General features: G+C 43.5%; 1 protein-coding gene across 1 annotated transcript in view; it reads right to left on the bottom strand.

Annotated features, from left to right (window-relative positions):
* The window catches only part of MAJIN (membrane anchored junction protein), a gene marked incomplete at its 5' end in the record, with an annotated part of 128,763 nt that overhangs the window by 41,538 nt on the left and 59,471 nt on the right, over positions 1 to 27,754 (bottom strand). The window contains 2 exons of the mRNA XM_067556303.1: positions 8,717 to 8,861; positions 19,082 to 19,151. Coding sequence (XP_067412404.1) covers positions 8,717 to 8,861; positions 19,082 to 19,151 — 215 coding nt within the window. The remainder of the gene's footprint in view (positions 1 to 8,716; positions 8,862 to 19,081; positions 19,152 to 27,754) is intronic.

Genomic DNA, 27,754 nt, shown 5'->3' with positions numbered 1-27,754 from the left:
ATATCTCTGGGAAGGGATTTTGAATGCCCTTCATGAAACATTTAAGAAAGTGATGTGTGAATACGGAGTGCCCCTTGATGGGAAAGTGAAAAGTGGTAATAGCAGCCAAGTGTGCTCTAACTGAGTTATTATCTAGTCTGTTTTGTTTGAATTGGTGGAGATAGTCCAGAATGAATGGTACAAGGGCATAAGTTGCCTCTGTACGTTTTTGGGGTGCAGTGGAGTTGGAATCTATTCCATTTGTGAGTGTACATATGTCTGGTGGTGTCATGTCTACTATGTAGTAAGATATAATTTTACTTGATCAGAGCAGTCTACTTCCAGACCCCTGAACCAAGAAGGAGCCATGACTTCAGGTGGAATGTTTGCTGACTGGGGTGATGAACAGAGCCATTGTCCTGTGATAGAAGCCAGAGTGTTGGAGGAAGGCTGATGGGTCAGCATAGCAACATCCAAAGCAGCAGGTATACCATACTTGTCGAGGTGAGGTTGGCACTATTAGTATGATGTGGGATTGACCCTCTTGAATCTTGCACAAGACTCGGAAGATGAGGAGAAAGGGGAGGAGAGTTCCGTTCCAGATCGTAAGGAAGGTGTCCCCCGTTGATCCCCATCCCAGTCCTGCTCTGAAGCAAAACTGGGGGCAATGAGTGCTCCGTTAGGTAGCAAAAGGGTCTATGGTAGGATGCCCCCATTGACAGAATACGGGGTTGCAGTACTCTGTAGTGTGTGTTCTCGAGAAAAGGATCAATGTGTCTGCTGTGATGTTTTGGTGTCCCGGGAGGTATGCTGCCAAGATAGAAATGTTTCAGATACAGAAGTTTCATAGCTTGATTGCTTCCAAGCATAGAGAGTAGGATCTCGCTCCTCCCTGTCTGTTGATCTAATACATGCATGCAAGATTGTCTGTCATCACTCTTACTGGCTGGTGTTTGAAAAGTGGTAAGAAGTGTGAGCAGGAATTGCAAACTGCTCTTCGTTCTAACAGATTGATGTGGAGTGTGGACTCTGTGGGTGTCCACCAGCCCTTTATCTTGTGTTCCAGCAAATGTGCTCCCCAGTCAATGAAGGAGGCATCGGTGATTAAGATCATGGTAGGTGAGGGTTGGGTGAAAGGAACCCCAGCACAAACGTTGTTGAGGTGTATCCACTAGAACACAGTCCTTGACCTCTCTGGGCATAAATAAGAGTTTGTGTATGTTGTGTTTGTGTGGCAGGTACACAGTGCAGAGCCACCCTTGAAGACATCACGTGTAGTCTCACGTGTTTGACGATGAAAATGGCTGCTGCCATATGTCCCAAGAGTTGGAAGTCTGTGCGTGCTAAGATTCGGAAACATGTTCTTGCACTTGAGATGAGATCTGTTATGACTGTGAACCTGTGAGGTGGTAGGAATGCTCTTGCTTGTATGGCATCTAATTGAGCACCAATGAATTCCAGTGTTTGCACCCGTCTCGAGGTGGCTTTCTCCAGGCTGACAAGGAGATATAGGTTGCTGAACACATTTGTGGTTGTGTAAATTGATTGGTGCATGTCATGTTTGGATGGAGCTTTGAGGAGGCAATCATCCACATACAGAAAGATCATGATTCCTTTTTTTCATAGCTGAGCTGCGGCAACCACGAGTACCTTGGAGAAAACACGTGGCTGGCTGAGGTGTGTGGACATGTGTGTCCCAGTCTATCCAACAGCCCAGTGGTTAGGGCACTCCCTGGGAGGTGGAAGATCCAAACTCAAGTCCCTACTCCAAATCAGGCAGAGCAGAGATTTGAAATCAGGGATCCTATATCCCAAGTAAGTGCCCTGACCACTTGGCTATTGGCTATAATGAGGTAGTGTCTCTCTTGCTCTTCTTTTTCATAAGCAAGGCCTACCTCCAAAACAGTGTTCACAGCTATGAATCTGAAATGGATGGAGTCTGAAGCCTAAGTACTTTTGAGGGGTGGGTCTTAAGCCCGGGAGTCTGAGTGCCTAACTTGGGTCTGTGAATTCTACTAAAGTAAGCACTGAGTAGCACTGTAATACTCAGCCCTGCCATGTGTAAATCCCTTTGTGGCTCTAACCCTACATGACTAAGATTTTTCTAGTGTTTGACATTTCCTTCAGGGACCTTTTTCCCAGGAACTACAGCACTCTGAGTGGTGAAATTGATGGTTGTGATCCTTGCTTTGTGTAGATTGGATGAATTACTGTAGAAAGTTGAAGTTTGTTTTATATGTTTATTTTTCATGATAAACATAAGTTACTTCTTTGACTGAGGACAGTATCTTGGTACAACTTTAGTCACTGTGGACTTTAGATCAGACCTTAGAATAGGACTCTATTATGGGTGTATTTCCTGATGCAGAACAGCAGCTTTGATCACGTTGGCATAGATAAGTCACAGCTATTTACTTACTGAATGCTTAAAAACACTAGGGAACAGCATGATTTATGATTACATTACTGTAATGCAGCTGCTTGCTAGAGTCTTTCATTTTCCCTTTATTTAATTAATATTGGATTCCATACTTCTAAAGTAAAATTTGAGTATGCATGTGCATTTTAGAACACTTTGGAATATCAGCTCTTGAACCAGCAGCTTTGCTGTCAGGGCAAAAATTCTAGAAAGAGCTCCTGAAGAATGCAACTGATAAGCATAACATCTATTATCAGAAAGCTGCCAAGGGCAGGACTAAACCTCAGAATACATGGGTTGTGCTTGAGTTCTGTCTTACAAGAGAGCCTTAGTCCTGCTGCCCATGCATACTTCACTCTCTTTGGTCCATCACTTTCATTCAATCTATATTGTAGTTTCAAACTTTATTCTGAAGAACGTGTGAAATATTGCATCCCCAAAGAGCCAGTGGTTGCACAGCACTTAATACAAAAGATTTTTAAGCTGCTTTGATCTATGTGAGGGATTCAGCACCACAAACAGCTCCCTGTCACACAGCTGAGGCAGGGGAAAGATCATAATTTTGGCATGCCTAATTAGCATGATTAAGATGATGACAGTGAGTCATAGCGATTAGATGAACATAAAAATATAGTTATTTTAGTTTTAAAAGGTTTTAATAAGTAATAAACAGTGATAGCTTTATGCAGTCTCAGCTAAAATCCAAAATGGCAGTTGCAGGTATTTTACCTGAAAAAATCAAATGGTGGCCTTAGAATGATCTGACCAATAGCGAACAGGTAGACCGGGGTGAAATAAAGGTCACTCTAAAATACCTGAAGGGGGAGGGATCAGTCAGTTCCCAATTATGTCCAGCATGAAAAGTGCAAGTTCTCTGTTAAGTACAGCAAGACTGATTATTAGCATATTGAAAGCTGGTTGGCAGAATGGGTACCAGAACAGAAAGAGCAACCAATAAGAGAAGGGCAAAATTTGTATATAAGGAGCAGAGCTGACAGGCTTCACTCAGAGTGAGTGGAAGACATTGGTATGCATGGAGCAAGTGAGGAGTCATCAGGAGAACATAACAGAAGAAAGCTGAAATCACAGAAGAAGAACAGAAGAGAGCTGAAATCAGAGAAGGAGGCATTAGCCTGAGGAAAAGAGTTGAAATACATTTTGACAGAGCAGATGGAGCAGCCAGAGGGAAACAGAAGATTCCAAAGAAAAGTAAGCATGATGACTCCTGTATAAATAGAAAGTATGAATGTGTATGCCTGAGTTAATAAAGGTGGATAAATGTGAATGTCGGTCTATTGTTATGTGTATAGTTTTAAGGCTTAGAGAGGAAATAGCTGTCAACAACATCATGTCCTCACCTCGTGTAGAATGTAAATATTTAAAGCTATTTTCCTATTGTACGATATTGCAATATTAGTTATTGTAACATATACACTTGAATTAAGGAGACTTTTTATTCTGTTATATTGTGTTATAATCTGCTATAAGAAAATGTTATACTGTGTTATGTTATATAATGATTATTACACTGTATCTGTATAAGTTATGTTATATTGTGACTATTTGGTTCATTCCACACTGCTCTGGGTTATCTGACTTGAGTTCTTTGTATTGTGTTATATGACTTATGCTATATGTTACCTTGTGCTGCATATTGATTTTAGAATCCATCTGTATTAAAGATTATAGACTCATAGACTCTAAGATCAGAAGCGACCAATATGATCATCTAGTCTGACCTCCAGCACAACGCAGGCCACAGAATCTCACCCATGCACTCCTGTAATAGATCCCTGACCTATGACTGAGTTATTAAAGTCCTCAAATCATGGTTGAAAGACTTTAAGGTACAGAGAATCCACCAGCAAGTGAGCTGTGCTCCCCATGCTCCAGAGGAAGGCAAAACAAAAACAAAAAACAAAAAACAAAACACCCAGAGCCTTTGCCAATCTGCCCTGGAGGAAAATTCCTTCCTGACCCCAAATATGACAATCAGCATGGGCAAGACTCACCAGCCAGACATCCAAGAAAGAATTCTCTGTAAAAACTCAGAATCCATCCCATCTAACATCCCTTCACAGGTCTTTGGCATATCTATCACCAGTAGTCAAAGATTAGTCTATTGCCAAGATAGGCTGTCCCATCTTACCATCCCCTCCATAAATTTATCAAGCTCAGTTTTGAAGCCAGCTAGGTTTTTGGCCCCCATTGCTTTCCTTGGAAGGTTATTCCAGAACTTCACTCCTCTGATGGTTAGAAACCTGCTGCATCTAATTTCAAGTCTAAACTTCATGATGGTCAGTTTATATCTCTTAGTTCTTGTGTCCACATTGGCGCTGAACTTAAATAATTCCTCTTCCTCCCTGGTATTTATCCCTCTAATGTATTTATAGAGAGCAATCATATCTCTCCCTCAACCTTCTTTTGGTTAAACAAGCCAAGCTCTTTGAGTCTCTTCTCATAAGGTAGATTTTCCATTGCGTGGATCATCCTAGTAGCCCTTCTCTGCATCTGCTTCAGTTTGAATTCATCTTTCTTAAACATGGGGGACCAGAACTGCACACAGTATTCCAGATGAGGTCTCACCAGCAGCTTGTAGAACGGTACTAATACCTCTCTATTTCTACTAGAAATACCTCGTCTGACACATCCAAGGATCACATTAGTTTTTTCACGGCCGCATCACATTGGCGGCTCATAGTCATCCTGTGATCAACCAATACGCTCAGGTCCTTCTCCTCCTCTGTCATTTCCAACTGATGCGTCCCCAGCTTATAGCAGAAATTCTTGTTATTAGTCCCTAAATGCATAACCTTGCACTTTCCACTATTAAATTTCATCCTATTTCTATTACTCCAGTTGACAAGGTCATCCAGATCTTCCTGTATGATACTCTGATCCTTCTCTGTATTAGGAATACCTTCCAACTTTGTGTCATCTACAAAATTTATTAGTACATTCCCATTTTTTGTGCCAAGGTCAGTAACAAAAAGGTTAAATAAGATCAGTCCCACGACCGATCCCTGAGGAACTCCACTATTAACCTCCCTCCAGCCTGACAGTTTACCTTTCAGTATCACCTGTTGAAGTCTCCCCTTTCACCAGTTCCTTATCCACCTTTCAATTTTCATATTAATCCCCATCTTTTCCAATTTAACTAATAATTCTCATGTGGAACCATATCAAATGCCTTACTGAAATCTAGGTAAATTAGATCCACTGAATTCCCTTTGTCTAAAAAATCAGTTCTCTCTTCAAAGAAAGAGATCATGTTGGTTCTGTCCAATCTACCTTTTATAAAAGCATGTTGTATTTTATCCCAATTACTGTTTACCTTTCTGTCCTTAACTACTTTCTCTTTCAAAATTTTTTCCAAGACCTTGCATACTGCTGAGGTAAAACTAACAGGCCTGTAGTTACCTGGATCACTTTTTTCCCCTTTCTTAAAAATAGGAAATATGTTAGCAATTCTCCAGTTGTACAGTCCAGCCCTTGATTTTACAGATTCATTAAAAATCCTTGCTAATGGGCTTGCAAATTCATGTGCTAGTTCCTTTAATATTCTCAGATAGAGATTATCTGGCGCCCCCGATTTAGTCCCATTAAACTGTTCGAGTTTGGCTTCTACCTCAGATGTGGTAATTTCTACCTCCATCATCATTAGCCTCATTAAAAATGGAGGCAAAGTATTTGTTTAGATATTCGGCCATGCCTAGATTATCCTTAACGTCAACCCCATCCTCAGTGCATAGAGGTCCAACTTCTTCTTTCTTGGTTTTCTTCCTATTCATATGGCTACCGAACTTTTTACTATTGGTTTTAATTCCCTTTGAAAGGTCCAACTCTACTTGGCTTTTGGCCTTTCTCACTTTATCTCTACATCTAACCTCCAAGAGGTAGTTTTCCTTGCTGATCCCTCCCATCTTCCACTCCTTGTAGGCTTTCTGTTTTCTCTTAATCACCTGTCTGAGATGCTTACTCATCTAGCTTGGTCTACAACTCTTGCCTATGAATTTTTCCCCTTCCTTGGGATGCAGATTTCAGATAGTTCCTGCAACTTTGACTTGAAGTAATTCCAAGTCTCCTCCAACTTTAGATCCATGAGTTCTTCAGTCCAGTCCATTTCCCCAACTTATTCCCTTAATTTTTTTAAGTTAGCCCTTTTGAAGTCAAAGACCCTAGTCACAGATCTATTTTTATTTATCCTTCCATTTAGTTTGAATTGAATCAGCTCATGGTTACCTGAACCAAGATTGTCCCCTACAACCAGTTCTTCTATGTGGTCCTCACTACTCACCAATATCAAATCTAAAATGGCATCCCCTCTTGTTGGTTCAGTAACTATTTGCTGAAGGAATCTGTCAGCTATCACATTCAGGAAAATCTGGGCCCTATTATTACTACTAGCACTTGTCCTCTGGGAAGTTAGTCTCCCATAATCACACAGTTCCCAGTAGTATTTACTTCATTAAAAGCCTTAAAGAGGGTTCTATCCATGTCTAAATCAGATCCTGGTGGTCTATAGCACATCCCAAGCACTATCCCAGGGGAAACTCTAGTAGTTTTCTTCCCTAATGTGATTTTTACCCAGACAGCCTCTGTTTTATCAATTCCATCACTTCTAATTGTTTTACAGCATCACTAATCATCATTAATATACAATGCTACTCCACCACCTTTGCCTTTATATCTGTCTTTCCTAAACAGCACATACCCTTCAATACTTGTACAGCAGTCGTGACTACTATTCCACCATGTTTCTGTTATCCCTATAATATCTGGTTTCACTTCCTCTACCAGTATCTCTAGGTTGACCATTTTGTTACCCAGGCTCCTCTCATTGGTATACAAACATCTTAATTTGTGCTGTTTGGCTTTGCTCACGTTCCTTATCTGATTTGGCACAGTCATTCTACTGCCAACATCGCCTCTTAGACTGGTGTCTACACTACCCTTCCTCTTTATATCCATTCTGCTTTCCACTGCTGTGTCCTTTCTTACTTCATTTTCCTCTCTCTCAATGCTAAAATCAGGCATGGAGATTACCTAGGCATCTCCCACCCATCTCCCTAGTTTAAAGCTCTCAATCAGTTGTGCCAGCTCCATCCTAGAAGTCATTTCCCTCCCTATTCAGGTGAAGATTGGTAACAAATAAAGAATGCTTTGTTTTCAAAGAAGTTTTTGTCTGAGTGTCAATCCCTCATCAGAAGGCTGTACTCATGTCCTACCAAGGGTAAACTGAAGTCAGTCATGGGGAGTTTTCCAATGATCTAAAGGGAAAATCCCTGGTAAACCCTTGCAAGTATTGTGTCCAGTTTTGGGCCCCCCACTACAAAAAGGATGTAGACAAGTTGGAGAGAGTACAGTGGAGGGTAACAAAAATAATTAGGGGGCTGGAGCACAGGATTTATGAGGAGAGGCTAAGGAAACTGGGCTTGTTTAGTCTGCAAAAGAGAAGAATGAGGGGGGATTTGATAGCAGCCTTTAACTACCTGAAAGGGGGTTCCAGGGAGGATGGGGCTAGGCTGTTCTCAATGGTGGCAGATGACAGAACAAGGAGCAACGGTCTCAAGTTGCAGTGGGGGAGGTCTAGGTTGGACATTAGGAAAAGGTTTTTCACTAGGAGGGTGGTGAAGCACTGGAGTGGGTTACCTAGGGAGGTGGTGGAATCTCCATCTTTAGAGGTTTTTAAGCTGAGGCTTGACAAAGCCCTGGCTGGGATGATATAGCTGAGGTTAGTCCTGCTTTGAGCAGGGGGTTGGACTAGATGACCTCTAAGGTCCCTTCCAACTGTAATATTCTATGAAATACCCTAGGGTGAGCCACCTCCTGTCACCCTTTGATAGAGAAAGGACTTGTGATTGGTCTGTTGACGTAACTGGGCATTTGTGTGGGTAAACTGAGTCAAATTTTGGGGTAGCACACTAGCTGAGGTTAATTCCAAGTGGATAATATTAGTTTGGGGAGTACCAGAGTTACACAGTTTAAGTCCCCATTTTGCACAAAAACAAAAATAAATGTAACATTTGCATATCTTGTGAATTTTAGGGAGAGTTGTAACTTGAGAGCCCAGCTGAACCCAAATTTCAATCAGTAGCCCTGTCCCAATACCCCCAAGGCAAACAGCAATTTTCAAGACCATCCATGTAAGCATGTGGATTGCAGATCATTTGGGGGGTGGGGGGAAGCTGTTAAGCTAGTCCCAACCTCAACTATAGCAGAACTATCATTCTACTATAATGAATTAATGAATGGGCATTGCACCTGCTACCCCTAGGGATAAATCTGTCTCTAGATGGTTTAAAGCAACTATAGTACCTTTTCAATAGCTCTAGGAAACCTCTTTCTTTTGATTCCACATTTCCTTCATTTCTAAAGTGGCTGATTTGCTGTTGCAGTTGCATTTTATCTTCTTTCTGGGTGATTTCTGTGCTTTGTTTGATGTTATATTCCACAGGTTCCCCTACAAGAAACAACAGCAAGAAGAGACAATTTGATTAGGGGAGAAGAGGACAAGATCACTCACCCTGTGCAGTAACTAAGATTCTTAGAGATAGTTGTCTCTGTGGGTGCTTCACTTTAGGTGAATCTGCATCCCTGCATACGCCTGTGATTGGAGAATTTCAGTAGCAGTGTCTGGTTGGGTCACACATGTGCTGTCCCCACCTTGCATCGCCTCTGGTGGTTACTCAGTTCTTTCTCTACTGCAGAGTCCACAGCAGAAAAACTCAGAAGTAGAGGGGAGGGTGAGTAATCACCTCCTCCACATCATCCTCCTCCTTCTTCAAGGAGCGTCCCTGTAGGTGCTCCACTTTAGGTGACTGTAGAGCAGAGTCCCGCATTGGAAGGAAGGGGCTTCAGCGTTGCATTTGTGATGGATGATAAGACAGTAAGTCCAAGCACAGCATCTGATGTCGAGTCCTTTATTGTGTAATGCTCTGTAAACATGTGGGATGACGCTCAGGTTGCTGCTTTGCAGATGTCCATGATGGGTACATTGCTGAGGAAAGCTATTGACACAGAAAGCAAGCTGGTGTGAGGGTCTCCAGTGGGCATTGTTGTTGGTAACAAAGGTCAATGCATCCAGAGATCCATTTTGAGAGTTTTTGTTTGGATATGGCAGCTCCTTTAGATGTTTCTGTGATAGAAAGAAATAACTTTGGTGACTTTCAGAAGGGTTTAGTCCTTTCAATGTAAAGTTCTAGTGCCCGTCTGATGTCCAGGGTGTGGAACATCACTTCTTGTTTGCTCCCAAGAGGTTTGGGAAGAACGATAGGAGATGGATGGGTTGGTTCAAGTGGAATGAGGAAGGCATTTTACGTAAAAATTTTGGATGTCGCCTTTGAGTAACCTTGTTTTTGAAGAATACTGTGTATGGGGGTGTGCCATGGAGAGTCCCAAGTTCCTTTGCTCATCATGCGAATGTCATGGTGATGAGAAAGACCACCTTCATCAAGAGGTGGAGAAGTAAACATGTTGCCAAGGGTTTGAATGGGGCCCTACTCAGGCATTGTAGCACTAGATTAAGGTCCCATGGTGTGATAGGACTCGTATTTCAGGATCAAAGGTTACAAATACCTTGGAGAAATCATTTAGTGGTAGGGTGGGCGAAGACTGAGAACTCGTCGAGTTTGTGATAGAAAGCTGTGATTGATGTGAGGTGTATTCTGATTGAGCTCATTGATAGATTAGATACTGGAACTCAAGAAATCGGGCCTAATACCATTGGTAGAGGAGAGTTAGTTGCCACTGTTGGTCTATTTTGGCACAATATGTGGAATCTTTTCCATTTGTGCTGATAAGTATATTATGTAGTAAATCTTCTGCTGTTTAATAGTATGGCCTTTACTTCCTCTGAACTCGTCATTTCATTTCCTTGGAACCATAGTGTAACCATGCCTTCAGATAGATTATTTCCAGGTTCGGGTGGCAGATGTGGCCTGCATCCTGAGACGAGATGTGGAAGAAAGGGGAAAAGATCATGGTGGGCATACTACCATGTTTTACAGGTAAGGGAATCATGTTTGTCTGGGCCATGTGGGAGCTATCATGACGACTCTGGCTTTGTCGATCCTTATCTTGTGGATGACCCTGGACAGGAGAGGGGTGGGAGAAATGTGTACAGTAGAGACACAATCCATTTGTGGAGAAAAGCATTGCCCAGAGATTGGGATCCCAATCCTGCTCTTGAGTGGAAGTGTAGGCACTTGGCATTCTAGGTTGTAGCAAAAAGGTCTAGAATTGGGAAACCCCAATCTAGTACTGTAGTGTTCATTTCCCATTCATGCTCCTGAGAGAATTTTATGCTCGACGCATCCATGGTGGTGTTCTGGCATCCTACAAGGTAGTGTGAAGGGAAAAGAATATGGGGTCTCTGTTTCTGCTGAGAACTGATTTTAGTAATGGCTGTAAAAGCCTGAGATGGAAAGTGCCTTTCTAGCAGAAGTTTAAATCTTAGAATGTTAAGGGTTAACAAGATAGTTATGGAACCTAGACGCCAGCAGGGATGGAATGCAGAGAAAGACCTTGTAACTTAGATAAGAAAAGTTGCAAGTATTGAGCTAAGGAAATTCCTGGATGGGTAGTTTTTTTAGTGTGTATGACCATGGAAGCTGTGACATATAAAGATTTCTGTGGAACTATATAAGCTGTTAGAATGTAGTTTTAAGCTGTCGCCCCTTATATTTGAAGGGACCACCTTCTTTACGTAAAGAATAAACTCTGATTTTGCTAATCTGTTGTTTGGCTAATTCTGGACCATCCGCTAAGTGGAGGGGGTAAGCCCATCAGCGCCTCTGCAAATCCCTCCCCCCACCATGGCTACCTGGACCAGAGTAAGCAAAACCAGCAGAACTCTGACAGCAGGGAAAGGGATAACAACTGGAGGTGCTAATTAACCCAAGCCAGGATCAGGCTTAATGGGGTAAGCAGGAACAGCTGTTCCCCTCGCTGGAGGGAACATATAAGCAAGCCAGGGAGAAACTAGGGAGAGGCATGGCCAGGAAGGAGGGTAGGAGTTTGGCTCCTGAGCAGCAAGGGTGAGCAACCCAGAGTCTCGGCCAAGCGGTTCTGATTTGGGAGTGAGAACTGCAATAAAGCACTGTAAATAAACCACCACAGGTGATTGCAGCAGGTGACACCTACGAGTTTAGTTATTTAAGAGGGAGGAGACCACCCAGAGGACCTTGAAGGGTAGGGATCCCGTGGCAATTGGCTACACTGCCAAAATCAGTGAAGCTTGTAAGGGTGTTCAAGCTAGAAGGCCCTCTGAGATAACTGATTTAAATTTCTCATTTTTGTCCTCAGAGATAATCAATAAATTGAGACATCTTTGAATAATTGGAGTGGTTATATTTGGCTATCAGTGCCTCGTAATTGGTGATCCTGAATTATAGGGTTGCTGATGAGTAGGCCTTAAGCCCCCAAAAAATCTAATCGTTTTCAGTCCCTATCTCATGGAGTGGATCTGGAGTGATGTTGTCTGCCCCGTTCATTCATAGCCTCTACCACTAGCGAGTTTGATGTGGGGTGTGAAAACAAAAATTCCATCCCTTCAAGGGAATGGAATATTTTTGTCTGCTCTTTTACAAGTGGACAGAATTGTTGCTGGGGTCTTCCAGATGATCTTGGCCAGGTTCATGAATGCCTCATTTATAGGGAGAGCAAACCAGGATGAAGCTGACCTTTTGTAAAATGTTCAGCAACTTGTGTTGAATCTCTGCAACTTCTTCCAATGGTATTTCTAATGAGTCTGCAATACTCTTAAAAAGCTCTTGAAATTGTTTAAAACTGTCATCTGTCATGTGTGGTGGGGGCATGATGGCTTTGTCGAAAGAGGAAAAGGAAAATCTGGTAGCTGGGGTGACTTCCTGATCAGAAGTCTCCTCTAGACCTTCAGGTGCCTCTTCCAGGAATTAAGAAGGTCCAGGTATTGAGGGTGATGGAGAATGTCCTGATCTCTCACTGTGGGTACTGGGAGGCTTAGAATAGTGGTGACAGTATGCCGCCTATGGATCCCAGTAGGGTCACTGTGGTATGAATGGCATTGGTGGTGGCATTCATAGATGTCCACACCACCCATAGGTGTCAGTCCTGGAGTGGTTGCTGTGCTGGACCTGGTCAGATAGCTGTCTAGATGGGCTAGTAGTGATGTGATGAGTAGATTTCCCCTTCCTCATCATCAGCCTCTTCACTGGAAAAAGGAGGCGCTGATCTGGATGATGGTGTAAATCGGTGTGGTATTGAGCATGCTGGAGTGACATCAGTACTGAGGAGAGGAGATTCCAGTGCTGAAGAGATTTGGAGGTCTTTATGCCAGAAAAACTGCTGTGGTACCAAGAGCATCGGTACCGAGGAGGGTGTTGGTGGTGGTGACAATGAAATTACAGCAGTTGTTGGTATCAATGATTGTGTGCTATGAGCTATAGAGGCAGAAGGTAGAACTGTAGAGTGCAGCACTGCTAAGCTGTTCAGTGCCACATTTGAGTGGTTCTGACGGTAATGAGGGAGGGAGGATAAGTTTTTCTTTGCTGCTTCTCTCTGAGCCTGCCCACTTAAGGTCTTTGGCTGTCACAGTACCTATGGCACCGGAAGGTCCCACCGCCTCAGACGTAGTTGGCTTCAGTGCGATTGGTACCAATAGCATCTCATGGGTTGGGGATTGTCTCCTGGGAAGGAGAGGTCGTAGCCTATTTTTTGCCACCTTTCTGGAGAAGAGCCCTTTCCTCTGAGAGGGTGGTGGGACATGTTCGTCCGATGACATCGCCAGAGACTAGCATCTAGGAGGGGTACACAATCCCAGATCAGAACCCAGGCATAGAGACTTCTCCATCAAGAAAAGTTTTAGCTTAAGATCCCTTGCTTTTCTGGCATGAGTTTTAAGATTATGGTAATGGGAGCACTTTTGTGGGATGTGTGTCTCACTGAGACAGCGGACAGACTGCAAGTGTACATCAGAAACTGGGATTGACTCCTGGCAGGATAGGTAGCATTTAAAACCTGGGATTTCAGGCATGCCCTTTAGAATAAAGCTTCTTCTGTGAGGGAGGGAATTTATACTATGCTAAAGGGTATAGTAAGAAATAATACCTAACCTATTAAGAAAAAATTTTTTAATAAAAAATATAAATGGGGAAGAGATAAATAGCTAAACTAACTAACTGCCTTATAAGAAGCAGCCAGTTGTGAACCAAGTGAGCTGTGAACAAAGGAGAAGCAAACAGAGAATTTGCCTGGGAGTTTGCCTTGGGAGAGAGCCCACACAGGGTTTTGCCTTTCAGGCCTAGCTGAGCAGTAAATACAGCATCTGAAGGGGCTCTTGGAGGAAAGATAATATGGAAAGTGAGCAATCAGTTGTTGTGACTTGCATAGGATGTCCTATATTTGTCTTTCTCCCAGAGGATAGAAGCAATTTCATCTGCATAAAGTGCAAGCTTGTCTCCATATTGGAAGAGAAGGTTAAAGGACTAGAAACTCAACTATCAACCCTGCTTTGCATTAAGGAAAATCAAGACTTTCTGGATAGAAGGCACCATTTGCTACTGCAGGCACAGAATATGGAAGAATCAGAGGGCAGTGAAGAACAGGGAAGAAAATTGGCAGCATGTGATCTGCAGAAGACAGAGAAGAACCTGTATATCCTCAGTGCAGAGTAAGGTAGGCAATCGTTTTCAGGCTTTCTGCACAGGTACTATGGTAGAGAACAGTTTGGAAGATTCATCTGAGGGAAAAAGATCAGAAGGTGGCCCCATCGATCAGAAGGCATGGGATGCATTATCCCTAGGGATGGGTGTTCCACGACCACCACTCCCAAGAGGAAGAGAAGGGTGGTGGTGGTGGTTGGGTATTCCCTTCTAAGCAGGACAGAGTCATCCATCTGCCATCCGGACTGGGAAACCTCAAGAAGTGTGCTGCTTGCCTGGAGCTAGAATTCAGGATGTGACAGAGAGTCTGCCGAGACTTATCAAGCCTTCAGACTGCTACTCCTTTCTGCTTCTCCACGTGGGCACCAATGACACTGACAAGAATAAACTTGAGTGGATCACTGCAGACTATGTGGCTCTGGGAAGAAGGATAAAGAAGTTTGAGGCACAAATGGTGTTCTCATCCATCCTCCCTGTTGAAGGCAAAGGCCCAGATAGGGACCATCGAATTGCAGAAGTAAATGCGTGGTAACATGTGCTGTCAGAGAGAAGACTTTGGATTCTTTGACCAGGAGATGTTGTTCCAGGAAGAATGATTGCTAGGAAGAGATGGGATCCACCTAACGAAGAGAGGGAAGAGCATCTTCGCAGGCAGATGGGCTAACCTAATGAGAAGGGCTTTAAACTAGGTTTGCCAGGGACGGGGACCTAAGCCCAGAGGGAAGCGGGACATCAGGAGGAAGCACAAGGAGGAGGGTGCAACAGGGGAGGCCTACTTTCTACACTGAGAAAGTAGAGCAATTGGCTAGTTGTCTTAGGTGCCTGTACACGAAAGCAAGAAGCCTAGGAAACAAGCAGGAGGAATTGTCAGTCCTGGCACAGTCAAGGAACTATGATGTGATTGGAATAACTGAGACTTGGTGGGGTAACTCATGCAACTGGAGCACTGTCATTGATAGGTATAAACTGTTCAGGAAGGACAGGCAGGGGAGAAAAAGTGGAGGAGTTGCACTGTATGTAATAGAGAATCATAAAATCATAGAAGATAAGGGTTGGAAGAGACCTCAGGAGGTCATCTAGTCCAGCCCCCTGCTCAAAGCAGGACCAACCACAACTAAATCATCCCAGCCAGGGCTTTGTCAAGCTGGGCCTTAAAAACCTCTAAGGATGGAGATTCCACCATTTCCCTAGGTAACCCATTCCAGTGCTTCACCACCCTCATAGTGAAAAAGTTTTTCCTAATATCCAACCTGTTGATACTGGATGCTTAGTGATCAGCGTGGATACCAGTGAGACATGGTACGCCCAATTTGCACATCAATAAGGTTTAATGTGCAAGGTTTTCTATAATATACTAGTAAGATACAAAGCCTAAAATTAACTACAGTATATCATACTCACTAAATCTGGAGAGCTAAGTAGTCGCTCAGAAAGCTGTATACGGGAACGGCTTTCTTCAGGGGCCCCACCAGGGAGTCAGTGGATCCTTTGGTCTGACTAGCAGCACCTCCCGTGGAATCAGGTGTTGATGGAGCATGCCCCTTTGTCTAAGTGGTGACTTTTTATGCCTTTTTATACACAGCTTTTACCTTTTTACTAATTATTACATATTTTATTACCAGCACTGGGTTCTTACCCTTGACTACATTTAATTTTCAGCATGACAATTGGGGTTGTCAAAACAGCATCTGGTGATAGGAGGGGCGGTGAGAAAATATGCCCATTGGCAGTGAAAAAATGTACCCCAGACATTCAAGGAAAACTTGTTATTCCCCTCATTGTTATCTATGTGCAGCTGAAAACATACATATTATGTATTTCATCTTATTATTTGCCATGGTATGCAGAAACTGAGACATCTGCAAGGTGCAGTATTCCTATTTGCCTCTGCCAACCAAAAGATGTTAGGCTGCAGAGGCTAGAATGGTCAAGCAAGCAACTTGAGCCTTAAAACCATCGTCAAGCAACTCAAATTACACTGGGCCTCCAACATTCCCCTTTTTGGTGGCTGACATAACTTAAGTCAACACGACAACTTCTTTACACACACCTTCGACTATAGTTTAAGGCTCCTCAGCCGGGGTCTGAGCAATTAGAGTTTTTTCACTGGCAGGGTATATCGCAGAGCCTTGCATCACTTGTATGTGGGGATTTTTTAGTTCCTTAAGTCACTTTAGGGACTGTAGCATGGGGTTCGATCCGGCCCCACGGTTGTGGCTCTTCTTCGGACCCTGGCTCGGAAGAAGGCCACTGCACCTTCCTACAAGGGGAATGTTAGCTTTGGCTATGAGTCTTTCGCCCCGGCCCTGAGGCAGGGTGGGCGAGCAAGCAGTCTTTCATCCCGGCTGAGTCTGCATTTGTCCTTGCTGAACCTCATCTGCACTTGTCCTTGTTGAACCTCATCAGATTTCTTTTGGTCCAGTCCTCTAATTTGTCTAGGTCATTGTGTATCCTATCCTTGCCCTCCAACACATCTACCACTCCCCCAAGCTTAGTGTCATGTGCAAACTTGCTGAGGGTGCAATCCACTCCCTCCAGATCCTTAATGAAGATGTTGAACAAAACTGGCCCAGAACTGACCCCTGGGGAACTCCGCTCATTACTGGCTGCCAAGTAGACATCGAGCCATTGATCACTACCCATTGAGCTTGATAGTTTAGCCAGCAATTGCTCCGAGCTCCAGTATGAAACTGCAGAAAAGCCTGTTGAGAGTCTCTGGGTTAAGTTTCATGGTGAGAGCAACAAGAGTGATGTCGTGGTGGGTGTCTGTTATAGCCCCTACACCAGGAGGATGAGATAGACAAGGCTTTCTTCAGACAACTAGTGAAAGGTTCCAGATCACAGGATCTGGTTCTCATGGGGGACTTCAATCACCCTGACATCGGTTGGGAGAGCAATACAACAGAGAAAAGACAATCCAGGAAGTTTTTGGAAAGTGTTGCGGACAACTTCCTGGTGCAAGTGCTGGAGCAACCAACTAGGGTTTCTCTTGACCGTGCTTCTCTTGACCTGCTGCTCACAAACAGGGAAAATTTGGTAGGGGAAGTAGAAGTGGGTGGCAACCTAGGCAGCAGTGACCATGAGATGGTCGAGTTCAGGATCCTGACAAAACGAAGAAAGGAGAACAGCAGAATAAGGACCCTAGTCTTCAGAAAAGCAGACTGACCCCCTCAGGGAGTTGATGAGAAGGCACCCCAGAGAGGCTAATATGAGGGTGAAAAAAGTCCAAGAAAGCTGGCTGTATTTTAAAGAAATCTCATTGAGGGAACAGGAAAAAAACATCTCGATGTGCAGAAAGAATAGCAAATATGGCAGGCGACAAGCGTGGCTTTACAAAGAAGTCTTCTGTGAGCTTAAACACAAAAAGGAAGCTTACAAGAAGTGGAAGCTTGGTCAGATGACCAGGAAGGAGTACAAAAATAATGTTTGAGCATGCAGGAGTGTAATCAGGAAGGCCAAAGCACAATTGGACTTGAAGCTAGCAAGAGATGTGAAGGGTAACAAGAAGGGTTTCTACTGGTATGTAAGCAACAAGAAGAAGGTCAGGGAAAGTGTAGGTCTCTTACAGAATGGGGGAGGAAACCTAGGGAGAGATGATGTGGAAAAAGCTGAAGTACTCAATGCTTTTTTTGCCTCTCTTCACAGACAAAGTCAGCTCCCAGACTACTGCAGTGGGCAGCACAGAATGGAGAGGAGGTGAGCAGCCCTCAGCGCTGAAAGAACAGGTTCAGGACTATTTAGAAAGGCTGGACATACACAAGTACATGGGGCTGGATGCAATGCATCTGAGGGTGCTGAGGGAGTTGGCTGATGTGATTGCAGAGCCCATGCACTACTACAGACTGTGGACCGACTGGCTAGGCAGGAGTTCTGTAGAAAAGGACCTGGGGGTTACAGTGGACAAAAAGCTGGATATGAGTCAGCACTATGCCCTTATTGCCAAGAAGGCCAATGGTATATTAGATTGCATTAGTAGGAGCATTGCCACCAGATCGAGAGAAGTGATTATTCTCTATTCAGCACTGGTGAGGCCACATTTAGAGTACTATATCCAATTTTGGGCCTCCCACTACAGAAAGGATGTGGACAAACTGGAGAGAGTCCAGAGAAGAGCAACAAAAATTATGAGAGGGCTGGAGCACATGACTTATGAGGAGAGGCTGAGGGAATTACGGTTGTTTAGTCTGCAGAAGAGAGGATTGAGGGGGGATTTCGTAGCAGCCTTTAACTACCTGAAAGGGGGTTCCAGAGAGGATGAAGCCAGGCTGTTCTCAATGGTGGTAGATGAGAGAACAAGGAGCAGTTGCCTCAAGTTGCAGTGGGGGAGATCTAGGTTGAATATTAGGAAAATCTTTTTCACTAGGGTGGTGAAGCATTGGAATAGGTTACCTAGGGAGGTGATGGAATCTCCATCCTTAGAGGTTTTTAATGTGCAGCTTGAGGAAGCTCTGGCTGGGATAATTTAATTGGGGTTGGTCCTGCTTTGAGCAGGGGGTTGGATTAGATGACCTCCTGAGGTCCCTTCCAATCCTAATAGTCTATGATTCTATAACTGAGTTCCAAAACTGCTAATTCTAACTCTAATTTTTAAGATAAAGACAAACTCAAAAGGCATTACTGATTGCTACATCTTAAGCCAAGGGCAGTAGAGAAGAAATCGAGGGGGATTTGGTTGTACAGTTCTGTGTAACCGCCAGAGGTGGCATGAGATGGGGACAGAACATATGTGACCCAACCAGGTACTGCTACTGAAATTCTCCAATAGCAGGGATGCAGATTCACCTAAAGCGGAGCACCCCCAGGGACACTCCTCGAAGAACAATAGTTACTTTGGACCAGATTCTTAGCTGGTGTAGATCAGTGCATGCTGATTTACATCAGCTGAGATTCTGGACCTTTCATGCTAGGGTCACACCAAAATTGTTTTTAAAAGAAAAGATTTAGAAAAGAAAAGAAAATGTAATCAGTGCAGCCTTCAAATAGATAACGTGACCAGATCATACACAGTAAGTAATAAGCATTCTGATAATTTCATACTTACATAAATTCATATGGCCATAGTCCTTTCTAAGGGCTGCAGGATCCTTGTATTTCAGCTGAATATCTTCTGACTGATTTGGTAGAGTGAGCAAAGGAGGGAAATCTACATTGTTAAATTTGCTAAATTATGTTTTCATTTTTTTTTTTAAAAGGAAGTGAAAAAATCTCTTCACTCATATTATAATTTTTTTCATTGTTACTCTCAGCCTGCATTTTTATAGTATGTTTTTGGAATTTCTGTTGTGCATTATGGTTTTATTGATCATTTTACAGAATCTGTCATTTCAATCCTGAAGCAAAATATATACATTGAATGGTTAAAATGCTCATATAAACTAAATTTTCATTGCATAGTATGTGCATGTATTGGTGGATTAGAGGAGACAGAAGGAATACTGGTGCAGTGTGGAAAAGCGAAAAGGGGTGCATTGATGGACAGCATGAGTAGGGAGGAATAGGTGGACTGTATTTGTGAGGTAGGATAATTGACAGAGTTGGGGGTGAATTTGCTATCTGGGTATTTTAAGATGTTATGCAAATGTAAATTATATGCATTTTTCCCCTCAGGTTTGATCTTCACATGAGATTCCCATTCCTAGGTTTTGAGCTTCCAGCACAAGACAAAATGGTAACTCACCCAGGCTTTTAAAATTGTGGTCCTCTGAAGCTGACAACTGAACACAAACCCACACCCACTCTATCCATAAGTGCTTCAATCCCTTCCTAGAAACTTCCAATCAGTTCCTAAATGGATGGGAAGTAAGCACTCTTGGATGACCTTATTCACACTCTTAGTCTAGATGTGCTATGCCAATGTAAATTATGACTTACACTGCTCCAGTTTATACCAATTTCAAACTGGGGTATGCTATAACAGTGCAAGTGCAGACCTCACTAGGGCTTTGCTCCAGTAGCTGTATGGGCTTGTCTACTTGCAATCACACGGTATAATTGCCTCTTGTGTAAACACACCCAAGTTAGCTTTAATCTATCTAGATCGAGTGCTAATAGCAGTGAAGCCACAACAGCATGGGTTTCAATAGAGGTCATACAAGATCACCTGGACTCCATGGTAATTACTTGGGTAGTGAGGATGTCTGAAACCCATGCCACTGCAGCTTCGCTGCTACTGGTATCCCTGCTAGCTAGATTAATCACACCCTGTGATTGCAATGTAGACATATCCTATGTCAGCAAAACCACAAATGTGAAAAGGGGGTAGGAGATGAGATAGTCAATTATAATCAGAGATATAAGAAACAAAATCCAAGATTTTGTGGCCAGAAGCAACCATTATGTTCATCTAGTCTGACCTCCTGTATAACACATGCCACAAAATTTCACCCATTAACATCCCTGTATAGGACTAAAAGTCATAGGACAAAAGCTTTGTCCTAAAACAGACAAGCTGGTGTGTCAGGGATTTGTCATGCACCTTAGTAGCAGCAAAACAATTCATTTGCTGAGGCTGAGAGGGGTACCATAGTAATATAGGACCTGCGAGTTACAGTGGACAAGAAGCTGGATATGAGGAAACAGTATGCCCTTAACAGTCTAACAGCATATTGGGCTGCATTAGGAGGAGCATTGCCAGCAGATCAAAGGAAGTGATTATTCCCCTCTATTCGGCACTGGTGAGGCCTCATTTGGAGTACTGTGTCCAGTTTTGCCTCCCCCACTACAGAAAGGATGTGGACAAATTGGAAAGAGTCCAGAGAAGGGTAATGAATATGATTAGGGGGCTGGAGCACATGACTTATGAGGAGAGGCTAAAGGAACTAGGCTTGTTGTGCCTTCAGAAGAGAAGAGTGAGGGGTCGGTCCTGGGGCCGGTTTTGTTCAACATATTCATTAATGATCTGGAAGATGGGGTAGATTGCACCCTCAGCAAGTTTGCGGATGACACTAAGCTGGGGGTAGTGGTAGATATCCTATCCCTACCTTCCAGGGTACAGAAGGACCTAAACAAACTGGAGGATTGGGCCAAAAGAAATCTGATGAGGTTCAACAAAGAAAAGTGCAGAGTCCTCCACTTAGGAAGGAAGAATCCCACGCACAGCTATAGACTGGGGACCGACGAGCTAGGCAGCAGCTCTGCAGAAAAGGACCTGGGGGTAACAGTGGATAAAAAGCTGGATATGAGTCAGCAGTGTGCCCTGATTGTCAAGAAGGCTAATAGCATATTGGGCTGCATTAGGAGGAGCATTGCCAGCAGATTGCGGGAAGTGATTATTCCCCTCTATTCGGCATTGGTGAGGACACATTTGGAGTATTGCGTCCAGTTTTGGGCCCCCCACTGCAAAAAGGATGTAGACAAGTTGGAGAGAGTTCAACGGAGGGCAACAAAAATGATTAGGGAGCTGGAGCACAGGACTTATGAGGAGAGGCTATGGAAACTGGGCTTGTTTAGTCTGCATAAGAGAAGAATGAGGGGGGATTTGATAGCAGCCTTTAACTACCTGAAAGAGGGTTCCAGGGGGGATGGGGCTAGGCTGTTCTTAGTGGTGGCAGATGAAAGAACAAGGAACAATGGTCTCAAGTTGCAGTGGGGGAGGTCTAGGTCGGATATTAGGAAAATCTTTTTCACTAGGAGGGTGGTGAAGCACTGGAATGGGTTACCTAAGGAGGTGGTGGAATCTCCATCCTTAGAGGTTTTTAAGGTACAGCTTGACAAAGCCCTGGCTGGGATGATTTAGTTGGCATTAGTCCTGCTTTGAGCAGGGGGTTGGACTAGATGACCCCCTGTGGTCCCTTCCAACCCTATCTCCTGTGATTCTATGAACTCACAATTCTGGGAACCCCACTGGATTGTCATATTGGCAGATGGTTTTGGGGAAAGGGAGGGTGTTGGGATGATTCTGCTAAAAGTAACTTGGCAATGAAAGCCAGGGTGTGATCTGTGTGCTTGTAGGCTGGCTACTGGTGTCAGAGCTGTGAGACACAACAAGATAATGTTTAAGGTACGCAGAGTTAGAGGGCAGGTGGTGATACCACTCCTTCTTGATCTGAATTTAACCCAGCACACCACAAGTATTTTAGTAATGGTCTCAGTAATGCCACATTCAGAGATAATATTGTATCACTCTATCTCTGAATATTACCCTATTTATACATCAAAGGATCACATTAGTCCTTTTAGCCACAGTATCACTCTGGGAGCTCAGAGTGGTCCCAGTTCCAGAATTCCTCACATAAATACAAGGAGACAGCCAGCTGGAGGGAAATAAACCCTCTTCTGGCAAAAGGGGTCTCTTCTCTGTTGAGCCAATACCCAGTAAAAGCTTTCTTCATGCAAATGGCCTCAGCTCTTTGGGCTGCTAAAAATAAGGCATATATTTTTAACAGTGAAAGTAATTAACATTTGGAAAAATGTACTAAGGGAAGTAGTGGATTCTCATTCACTGACAATTTTTAAATCAAGATACACTATACAGTTTTGTGTTATACAGGAGCTCAGATTACATGAACACAGTGGTCCCTTCTGGCCTTAGAATATATGAATCTATGCTTACTTAAAAAAAAGACAACTGATTCTACAGAAAAATATCATGAAACAAATTAAAACGAAATTTGAAAATCCTCCCAAACAGGAGAGAATGATGTCTCTATCTAAGGCAGAGAATTCTGCCTTATTTGCATCTCTATAGCTGTACCCTCATAACTGGGACCAGCTTCTTGCCCCTTGAGAAACCTGAGAGCCCTTGAAAGGGTCAGGTCTCTGCTCCTCTGACCACTTTCTCCTCCCTCTTTCCAGCAGGAATACCGCAGCAATGGGCACCAGCTGGCTCTGCAGATGGCGAGCACCAAGGGAAATAGCAGGAGAGTACCTTTGGTCACTCTTTACTTTTAGAAAATACCTTTCAATTTTCAAAAAGAGGAAAGTGAAGCTGTGATTCCCCTCCATCTCCTCCCTCAGCACAGGAACCATCACCAGGCAGAAGGCTGCCAAAGGACTCAACTCTTTTTACACGTAAGGATCCCTGCCCCCACCTGATGGCCAAGAAGCCATCAAGAGCTTGTCTATACACTTAGTTTGCAGCAGGCTGAAGTGTAACTTCACCTTGCACTTAGCCTGCCACACACTAGGTGTTCGTGTGGACCCTGTTGCCTGCACGCTAAAAGTTCTACAGTGCACTTTGATCTATCCTGCTTGAAATGAAAATAGATCAAAGCACACATAGCGTTTTTTGTGTGCAGCATCAGGGTCCACACAGACACTTAGGCTATGTCTACACTGCAGCACTAATTTGAATTAGCTTAATTCGAATTACAGAAAGTGATTTATAGAAAGCGCTGCAGACTGTCCACACTACAGTGTTTGTGCTGGTTTCTTGCGTCCACACTGGCCAGCCTTAATTCAAATTAGAAAGCAGTGCAATGTGGGAAGCTATCCCACAGTGCAACTAACCATAGAGGCTTGGTGATGAGTGTCATCATCCCAGGATGCAGCGCTGCTTCCCCCACCCTCTTCCCCCACCCCCAAACAAACAGGAAAAGGATTTTCATGCTGTTTTTTTTTACTCCCCCGATCGCCATTGCTGCAGGCACATGGAGCCAGCTGAACTATGCTCTCATTTTGACGGTGACAAATACATCACAGCTTATCCTGGATTACTTTAGAACTGTATGCTGTTTGCCTTTTATGCTCCCCCCACCATCCCCTGTATACTGCTTGCCTTTGATTTTTATTCTACAGGTGTCCGTAGAATGTAAGATAAACAACAACGGAGTCAGTTAGTATATTAATACAGTGATACAAATATTTCCATTTCACTGATGGAAAGCATGATATAATGTATCCACATGTAGCACTGTGAATAAACTCTTAAGAAAGTATCAATTTACATGATTGGCCACTGAAACAATGTAGTAAAGAATTTCCTCTCATTGCTGGCATTTAAAACGTATTCACCACACAGGGAGGTGGGTGGGTGGTGAAATCTTTCTAAAGGGACAAACTTTAAAGGGCTAAACTTTCAAAGGGACAAATCGTAAAGGGACAAACTGCAAAGGGCTTGCTGGGCATTTAAAATGCATTTACCATGCGGGGAGGGGGGTGGTGAAATCTTTCAAACCCTTAAAGAGACAAACTGCAAAGGGCTTGTTGTGTGTGTGTGTGGGGGGGGGGGGGGGGTGATCGCAGCTTGGATTTTAAACCCATTCACCACAGGAAATGAAGATTTAAATATCTTCCCAGGGCTGCTTTGGGGGAGGGTACTGAAATGGGGCATCATGGGATACAGTCTGGAGGCCAATTAATTCGAATTAAGTCCCATTGCGTCTACACTCACACTAATGCGAATTAACTGATGTGCTTCAGGCGCTAATCCACTTACAGAGGTTGTTTTATTAATTCGATTTTAAAGGCTCCTTAATTCGAATTAACAATGCGCAAGTGTAGACATGGGAGTAATTAATTCAAATTAAGGGACTTTAATTTGAATTAAGCCACCAGTGTAGACCAGGCCTTAGTGTGCAGCAAGTTAGTGAGGGGTAGATTTACATCCCAACTTGCCACAAACTAAGCCCTAGTCTACACTCACCTGACGATTCGGCGGCAGTTGACGGGAGTTACGCAAACGACACAGAGTAGCTTGCGTAACTCCCGTTGACTGCTGTGCTTCCCTTCTGCATGCTGTCTTCACTGCACTGCACCGATGGGAACTGCGTTCCCGTCGACGCAGCGCTACAGTACTTGAGGGGGTGGATTTACTCAGTTGACTTCCTGATCAATTGAGCGGATCTACACTGACTGCTCAATCGATCCAGAAAGATCGATCTAGTGGTGGCGACTTTGCTGCTGTCAGTATAGACATACCCTAAGTGTTCATGTAAACAACCACTCAGACAATATTCTCTCGTCTCCTCTCCTTTCCACTTTCTTCCCTAATCAGGTAAGAGCAACAGGGATATCATGATAACACAGATGTATTTCCTTGAAGTAGCTATGTCTGATCTCTCTGACACTTCCTCTTGTTGGGCTCAGTCTTACTTGTCATTACTGTAATTTATTACTGTTTCCATTGCCGCTAGCCACCATGCTTCCTGCACACCCACCACTACTCTAGGAACACACTACACTAGTTCTGACCATTCCCAGGTCTCAACCAGGTTACAACTCCACAGATATCCAATAGATCTGCCCTTCCTATAGCATCTGGTGAATCTGACAACCTGTCTCCACTTGGATCATGCTATGGCAACATCCATTTCATCCCCTATTACAGTTCAAATTGGCAGGAACTGTCCCAGAAACATAAAAGCAGAAATAAGAAATCAGATTCCAGGCATCTAACATCTATACAGGACCACTAGCTACAAAGGGGCTGGAAGCATTCTGAAGTAAAGTTGATGCTGATCAATGCAAGATCTTCCACTATCAAACTATACATGAGCTCATCAGTGATGAAGCACCCAATATAGTCTGTATCACCAAGACCTGGCTAGATGACACTGCAAATTCTGTGCTACAGCCCACTTTGTGTCCCCACCCAAGATACTCAGGGCATGTCTACATCTTAAGTTGACTTATGTTAGGTCAACTTACAGAGCGGTGGTTCATGGCAACACTACCCTCCTTTGATTGGTGGTGCGTATCCTCACCAGGAGTGTTTCGGCTGCCCCCGCTCTCCCCAGCTCCCACTCTCCCAGGCTCTTGGCTATCCACTGCATGGAGCTGTAAAACTGACAAGAATGACAGCCAGCCGCTGATGTAAGTAACCCACAGTATCTACACAGACAATGCATCAACCTAACTACACTGATATAAGCCCTACGCCTCTCGTGAACATGGAATTATGTCGGTGCAGTAGGGCACTTACATCAGCAGGAGCAAGGCTGTAGTGTGTACACTGACATAACTGGGTTAACATAAGTCAGCCTATGTCAACCTAATTATAGTGTAGACCAAGCCTTAGTACATCACAGACAAATAAGACAAGGCGGCAGACAGCACAGCATTCAACTTCTCTGCAGACATCAAATGCAAGAGTTTCCTCAAGTAAACTTCATTTGAATTCATTCATCTGACAGTAGAGACCAGAGCCAAAGCTAACATACTTTGTGCTCATTTACAGACCAGTACAGACAAACTGATTCATACTGAAGATCACTAATACCTTGTCAACGATAGTGGTGAAATCCCCCAGACTTATCACCCTGGAGATTTTAAAATGCATATCCACAAGGCTGCAGTTGCACAAACCCCAAAACTTATCTCCTCTCTTGCCTCCTTAGTACTCACAGGTCATCTCTGGTCCAGCCCATACAGCTGGTCATAGCCTGGTCCTCATCTTCAGCCTAGATGTCAAAATAGAGGACATCACAACCTAGATACTGTCTTGGACAGATCTTCATTTCATTAAGGCAGTAGTCAGAGACCTTTCAGTGTCCAGACAACAAGAAAAAACAATGATCTAATTCATCCCAAAGACTCAGACTTCAACAAATTCCAAAGTCTGCTGTAGGACAACAGCACCTCATCCAAAGGAGGAGATGTCAAGGACCTGGAGAATCATTACCATTTTACACTAGCTTTAACCACTGACATGCTTGCCTCCAAAAAGACTGTTCTTCTCCCTTGCACACACAGACCTCCTTTGATTTCTGACACCCTCAAACAGATGAAGAGAGAGGTGTGGAAGCTCAAGGCCGATTCAGACTGGGTGATAAATAATAAATTCCTCAAAGCCTATGCTAAGGCTGTATTGTAGGCCAAGAGACCTTCCTATCAGCTTCCATTCAGGGTGCCAAATTGGGCCCCAAGAAGCTCTCTCAGTGGTAAACTGTTTAATCAATCCTTAATGCCTATAACCTGCATCAGAGCTGAGCACCAAGTGCTCAGTATCATCCTACTTCACTGAAAAAATCATGCACATTCTGTAAGGCCTTCTGAAACAGTATGGATCCACTTTGCCTATACCCACCAACTAGCAGCCAATTTCCATTCCAAGAGTTCAGTACATCAACTCATTAAGAAGATCTGGAGACCCCATCATCCTCTCCAAGATTTCATCAGTTTTGGAGCTAAATAAAACTTCATCTTCAAAGGAAGGGTCCTCCTATTTTGACCTGCTATCAGAAGGCAGTCCAGATGATCTTAAACGGGCATACATTCTCATCAATATTGTCAAAACTACTGCCCTTGCATATGTATCAGAGGAATCAAAGGCAGTTCTCATTTCATGTATAGCCACATTTTGAGCCTCATTTACAATAGTGTTAGCCTATTTTCTTTGATTTTCCTGAAGGTAAAAAAGGGAACTAATTTGGCCCAAATGTGATAATGGTAGATCACCAAAGCTGCCTGATAGTTAGCAATGTCCAGTGTAGCTGAGAAGATCTTCTATCCAACATATCCAACTTTTTAGCTTCTTTATCAGAAAGAATAGAGTGAACTACCTCACCCTTAAAATGTTGGATAATGGCTTCAACTAACAAAGAATTAGGAGTTGGATGAGTAGGGAACATGGAATACCCCTCTTGAGTATTTGTTATCTTTTCTAGATGTAGGTTGAGCTGATGAAAATATAGTCCAAGCAGATCTGGCAGGCTGGGACAACCCCTTCTAGTATAGGCACCACTGCTTGAAGAAGAACCCAAAGTGTCAAAGACTGGGTATGAAACTTCTTCACCTGGGATTGATGGTATCCCTGAAGTCTTTGCCATTCATTCCA

Source organism: Emydura macquarii, unplaced genomic scaffold (assembly GCF_026122565.2).
Source record: "Emydura macquarii macquarii isolate MOO-44397 ecotype Brisbane River unplaced genomic scaffold, CSIRO-AGI_Emac_v2 contig_1704, whole genome shotgun sequence".
Taxonomy (NCBI): domain Eukaryota; kingdom Metazoa; phylum Chordata; order Testudines; family Chelidae; genus Emydura; species Emydura macquarii.
Note: the sequence above shows the minus strand (reverse complement) of the source record. Positions and strands in the feature narration are given on the sequence as shown.